The following is a 6,000-nucleotide window of genomic DNA, read 5'->3' on the forward strand; positions in this document are numbered from 1 at the left end:
CCTCGCCTATAAATTGAAGCTCCATGCGAGAGCTTCAGACACACACCCAAAGAGAAAAGAAAAGAGAGAGAGCCGAGAGAGCTCTGAGAGAAAAGAAGAGAGTTGAGTTGAGTGGAGTGTAATCCTCCTCCTCTGTAATATTTTCTTGTGTTCCACTATTTATTAGTGAAGCTCTTTTCTGTGGATGTAGGCAGTTGCTCAACCACGTTAAATTTTTGGTGTCACTGAGTGCATGAGTGTACTATTTTATTACCGCTTTTATCCCTTCCGCTGTGTTGATTTCTCCAACAAGTGGTATCAGAGCGTTTGTTGGAAGGAGTTTTTTTACAGAAAACTCGGTTTTAGTGTGTAGCTCAGTTTTCACATTTGAGCATACCACTGTGTTCGTCTCATCTAGACAAGAAAAGCGGTGGAAACCAGAGGCCAAACAGATGCCGCACGCTCCTCCACGCGCCGTCTGAAGATTAGAGAGTGAGACCCACTCTCGACACGCGCCAAGGAGAGTACCTAGCGCGTGAGTCCCACGCTTAAAGCACGCGCCACACGCGCTCCAGAGAAGCCATTGCGCGTGAAGTTCACGCGCCTGACGTGCCCCTGATTCCATAAAAGCGTGTGAGTTACGCGCGCCTACGCGTTCCACGTGCACCAGAGGAGTTTCTGCGCGTGACGTACACGCGCCTACGCGTTTTGTTCACGCCACGCACTGCACGCGCGACAGAGTTCCTGTTTTGGTTCTTTTGCTCATTCCTTGTGCTATCTGAGTCCGATTTTGACGAAACAAGACTCGTTTCCAACAAAATCAGACGTTCCGGACACAACGGTGCTGTCCGTTTTGTGATATTCCACCTCAAAGATCCTGTACTTGTATTTTGTATTTAGAACAGTCTAAATCCATGGAGGATTCAGCATCAGGCGCCATGATAAAGCTGACTGCCTCAAACTACAGTCTTTGGAGACCTCGAATGGAGGATCTCTTGAACTGTAAAGATCTGTTTGACCCTTTGGAAGATGAAGTTACGGATCAAGTGTGGAAAAATATGCACAAGAAGACTATTGGTCAGATCAGGCAATGGATTGACCATAGTGTTTTTCACCACGTGGCCCAGGAGACGGATGCATATAACCTCTAGAAAAAGTTAGAGGATATGTATCAGGCTAAAACTGCTCGAAACAAGGCCCTCTTGATGAGATGGCTTGTTAACTTGAAGTTGAAAAGCGATACCTCTGTTGCCGAGCATACTAGCGAGTTTCAAAACCTAGTTAACCAGCTCGGGTCCGTCAACCTGAATCTTGGCGATGAAGAACAAGCCCTGCTACTTCTCAGTTCATTACCAGACAGTTGGGAGACGCTGGTGGTCTCCCTAAGTAACTCTACTCCAGATGGCAAACTTACTATGACGATGGTTAAGGATGCCCTGTTTAACAAGGAGGCCAGACGAAAAGAGACAAGCATGAATCAAACTCATGTCCTTGTCACCGAGAGTAGAGAAATGCCTCAAGGTAATGATAGAGGGAGAAGTGGAGGCAGAAACAGAGGGAAGCCTCAACCACGTGGAAGGTCCACCAGTAGCAGGAACCAGCAGACGGGTAACATGAAATGTTACCACTGTGGCAAAGAAGGCCACATGAGGAAACACTGCCGCAAGTTTTTAAGGGAGCAAGGTCAAAGCAGTAAGTTGAAGAAAGAAGATGGTGAAACCCTTGTCACTCTTTCAGGAGATGTGGCAATACTCTCCACCAGTGACGAGACGTGTCTGCCCGTTGCAAGCCATGATGTTGAGTGGGTGGTAGACACAGCAGCATCATACCATGCCACTTCCCATAGTGAATTTTTCACTACGTACAAAGCAGGAGACTTTGGTACGGTAAGGATGAGGAATGCCAGTTCCTCGAAGATTGTGGGAGTTGGCGAAGTGCAGATAAAAACCAACGTTGGTTGCACCATGGTGTTGAAAGATGTTCGACACATTCCTGACCTTCGGCTCAACCTGATTTCCGGGACAGCCCTTGATCGACAGGGCTATGACAGCTACTTCAGCAAAGGCACTTGGAAGCTGTCACAAGGTGCCATGGTTGTCGCCCGAGGACATATTTGCGGTACGTTGTACAAGACCCATGTGAAGATCGGTTCTGATAGCCTCAATGCAGTGGAAGACGAGGCATCACCGAATCTGTGGCACAAGAGACTCGGACACATGGGTGAGAAAGGGTTGGATACGCTTGCGAAGAAGACACTCATCAAAGTTGCCAAAGGAACAACGTTAAACCCTTGTGAGTACTGTTTGTTTGGCAAACAATGCAGAGTCTCGTTTAAATCATCTACGAAGAGAAGATCAGAGTTGTTAAGTCTGGTACACTCTGATGTATGTGGTCCCATGGAAGAAGAGTCATTGGGAGGTAACAGATATTTCGTGACATTCATTGATGATGCTTCACGAAAGGTATGGGTATATGTTTTGAAGTCAAAGGATCAGGTTTTCGAGCACTTCAAGAATTTCCACACCCTAGTGGAAAGAGAGACGGGAAAGAAGTTGAAGTGCTTGCGAACGGACAATGGAGGAGAATATGTCTCCAAAAGGTTTGTTGCATACTGCGCTGATCGCGGTATTCGACATGAGAAGATGGTCCCATATACCCCTCAGCACAATGGTGTAGCCGAAAGAATGAACCGGACCATCATTGAAAGAACAAGATGCATGCTCAGTATGGCCAAGTTACCAAAGCCATTCTGGGGTGAAGCTGTTCTAGCTGTCTGTTACCTGATCAACAGATCACCTTCTGCACCACTGGAATTTGAAATTCCTGAGAAGGTTTGGTCTGGAAAAGATGTCTCTTACTCTCACCTGAGAGTGTTTGGGTGCAAAGCCTTTGCACACGTATCCAAGGAGCTGAGACAGAAGCTCGATGTCAAGTCAACTCCATGTATCTTTGTTGGATATGGAGATGAAGAATTCGGATACAAGTTATGGGATCCAGTGACAAAGAAAATTGTCAGAAGTAGGGACGTTGTGTTCCATGAAAACCAGAACATAGGAACTGAAGCTTCATCAAGAGAGCTTAGTTCCGATACTCCAAATCCTGCATCATTACAGTCCGCCACAGATAATGAGGATATGCAAGATTGAGATCCAGAAGCAGAAGAAGAAGCTCAGGGTGTCGAGCAGGGCGAGCAAGAATCCTCTCCACCAGCAGCTGGTGTACCACCACAAGGGTTAGATGGTGACGAACCTCCTTTGGTTGATGAACCAAGAAGATCGGCAAGAGGCCGCCTACTGATTCCGTCGAAGAGATATCCGGAATCAGACTATATTCTGCTTACTGATGAGGGGGAGCCAGAGAGCTTCCAGGAAGTTCAAACTCATGCTGATAGAAGCCTATGGGTGCAGGCAATGCAAGAAGAGATGAGTTCTTTGCAGAAAAATCAGACGTATGAGTTGGTGAAACTTCCTGAAGGAAAGAAAGTCCTAAAGAACAAATGGGTGTTCAAGCTGAAGAAAGATGGCCAAGGAAAGCTGATGAAACATAAGGCCAGATTGGTTGTCAAAGGATTCCAGCAGAAGAAGGGAATCGATTTTGACGAGATATTTTCTTCGGTGGTGAAAATGATGTCAATTCGAGTCATACTCGGATTGGTAGCCAGCTTGAATTTGGAACTCGAACAGATGGATGTGAAGACAGCCTTTCTCCATGGAGATTTGGAGGAGGAGATCTATATGGAGCAACCAGAAGGTTTTGAAGGTCCAGGGAAAGATCACTTAGTCTGCAGGCTGAAGAAGAGTCTCTATGACCTCAAGCAAGCGCCGAGGCAATGGTACAAGAAGTTCGACTCATTCATGATGAGTCATGGTTACAAGAGACTTGTTGCAGATCAGTGTGTCTATGTTCGAAGGTTCCAGAATGACAAATTTGTCATACTTCTTCTTTACATTGATGATATGTTAATCGTTGGTGAGGATAGGTCCATGATTAACAAACTAAAGAAGGAACTATCCAAGTCCTTTGACATGAAGGACTTAGGCCCAGCACAGCAAATTTTGGGCATGAAGATTGTTCGTGATAGGAAATTCAAAAGGGTGTGGCTATCACAACAAAAATATGTTGAACAGGTCATTAGACGTTTCAACATGGGAGATGCTAAGCCAGTCAAAACTCCACTTGCAAACCACTTCAAATTGAGCAAGAGCTCGTGTCCTTCTTCAAAGAAAGAGATTGAAGAAATGGAAGCAATCCCCTACTCTTCAGCAGTAGGAAGCCTGATGTATGCAATGGTTTGTACCAGACCAGATATTGCTCATGCTGTAGGCATGGTGAGCAGATTCCTTTCAAATCCAGGAAAGGATCATTGGGAAGCAGTCAAGTGGATTCTCAGGTACCTGAAAGGTACATCGAATATGTGCTTGTGTTTTGGGGGAGCTAAACCAGTTTTGGAAGGCTATACAGATTCAGATATGGCAGGAGATCTGGATAGCAGGAAATCTACTTCAGGATTTCTCTTCACCTTTGCAGGAGGAGCTGTCTCTTGGCAGTCCAAGTTGCAAAAGTGTGTTGCTTTATCCACAACGGAGACAGAGTACATTGCCGCAGCGGAAGCTGGGAAAGAGATGCTGTGGATGAAACGTTTTCTCCAAGAACTAGGGGTTAGTCAAGAAGACTACAAGGTACATTGTGATAGTCAAAATGCTCTAAACTTGAGCAAGAATTCAATGTATCACTCCCGCACCAAGCATATTGACATCCGCTATCATTGGATACGCGAAGCAATGGAACAACAGCTGTTGAAGCTTGTGAAGATCCATACGAAAGAGAATCTAGCGGACATGCTGACGAAGGTGGTTACAAGTGAGAAGCTTGAGCTATGCAGAGACATAGCTGTGATGGATATCATATAGGTAAATGGGCATGGAGGGGGAGAATTGTTGAAATCCCTACCCAAGCAAGCAGTCCACAATGGCTGCTTGCTTCTCAACCCTCAACGCCCAACTACCTATTGAATGCAACAATAAATGCATTCATACATATAGACGATACTGATCCTCACCTATAAATTGAAGCTCCATGCGAGAGCTTCAGACACACACCCAAAGAGAAAAGAGAGAGAGCCGAGAGAGCTCTGAGAGAAAAGAAGAGAGTTGAGTTGAGTGGAGTGTAATCCTCCTCCTCTGTAATATTTTCTTGTGTTCCACTATTTATTAGTGAAGCTCTTTTTTGTGGATGTAGGCAGTGGCCGAACCACGTTAAATTTTTGATGTCACTGAGTGCATGAGTGTACTCTTTTATTACCGCTTTTATCCCTTCCGCTGTGTTGATTTTCCCAACATAAAGTAGAAGATGGGGCTTATGATGGCATGGGAGCACTCCTTAATGGTGGGGTTGTGGTGAAATATGGTGTGGCAGCTGAGACAAGGAAAGTTTTTGTTTTAGACCCTGGTGGTGGGGGTGGGACCTTTGACGTCAGTGTCTTGACAATTGAAAATGGTGTTTTTGAGTCTATTGACCCTAATGACGACACTCATCTTAGAGGTGGGGAAATTGATTATAGAAAGACCTTCTTGGGACTTGTCAAGAAGACTAGGGAAGATGCCAGATCAGAGAAGAACCAAATTGCTTGAAGTTTGCTAGTCCAACGACTTCTTAAGGTCTACTTTGGACATATACCCTTACCTTGTGAGCAATGTGCTTTAAAGGGGAAGAGTTCTTCACAATTATGTACTTGCACAGTGATAGACTGGAGTCATTGGGGGCTTGGTGGGCTTAGTTTTGTTGGGCACGTTGGCTTGTGGCCATTTATTTTATTTACATGTTACTGTTGATTAGGCCATGGCCCATTTATAGTTGTTAGGATTATATGAGCTGTTTTTACTTTACTATTTGGTTAATTTGGCCTCTAGCCCATTACTTAGTAGGAGAAGATCAGCATTTGTAGTTGTATTGGACGCACTTGTAAGAGTGCATGTAGAAGCTTAATACACATATTTTTTAATTTCCACTTTCTCTCACTGT

General features: G+C 45.0%; 1 protein-coding gene across 1 annotated transcript in view; it reads left to right on the plus strand.

The window, feature by feature from the left end:
• Nucleotides 1-5,609, plus strand: part of LOC118348704 — a 28,284-nt gene extending 22,675 nt beyond the window's left edge. Inside the window, exon 3 of the mRNA XM_035690846.1 lies at nucleotides 5,326-5,609. Within this exon, the coding sequence (XP_035546739.1) occupies nucleotides 5,326-5,609 (284 nt within the window). The remainder of the gene's footprint in view (nucleotides 1-5,325) is intronic.
• Nucleotides 5,610-6,000: the final 391 nt, after the last annotated feature.

This window comes from Juglans regia, chromosome 1 (assembly GCF_001411555.2).
Source record: "Juglans regia cultivar Chandler chromosome 1, Walnut 2.0, whole genome shotgun sequence".
NCBI classification, from domain to species: domain Eukaryota; kingdom Viridiplantae; phylum Streptophyta; class Magnoliopsida; order Fagales; family Juglandaceae; genus Juglans; species Juglans regia.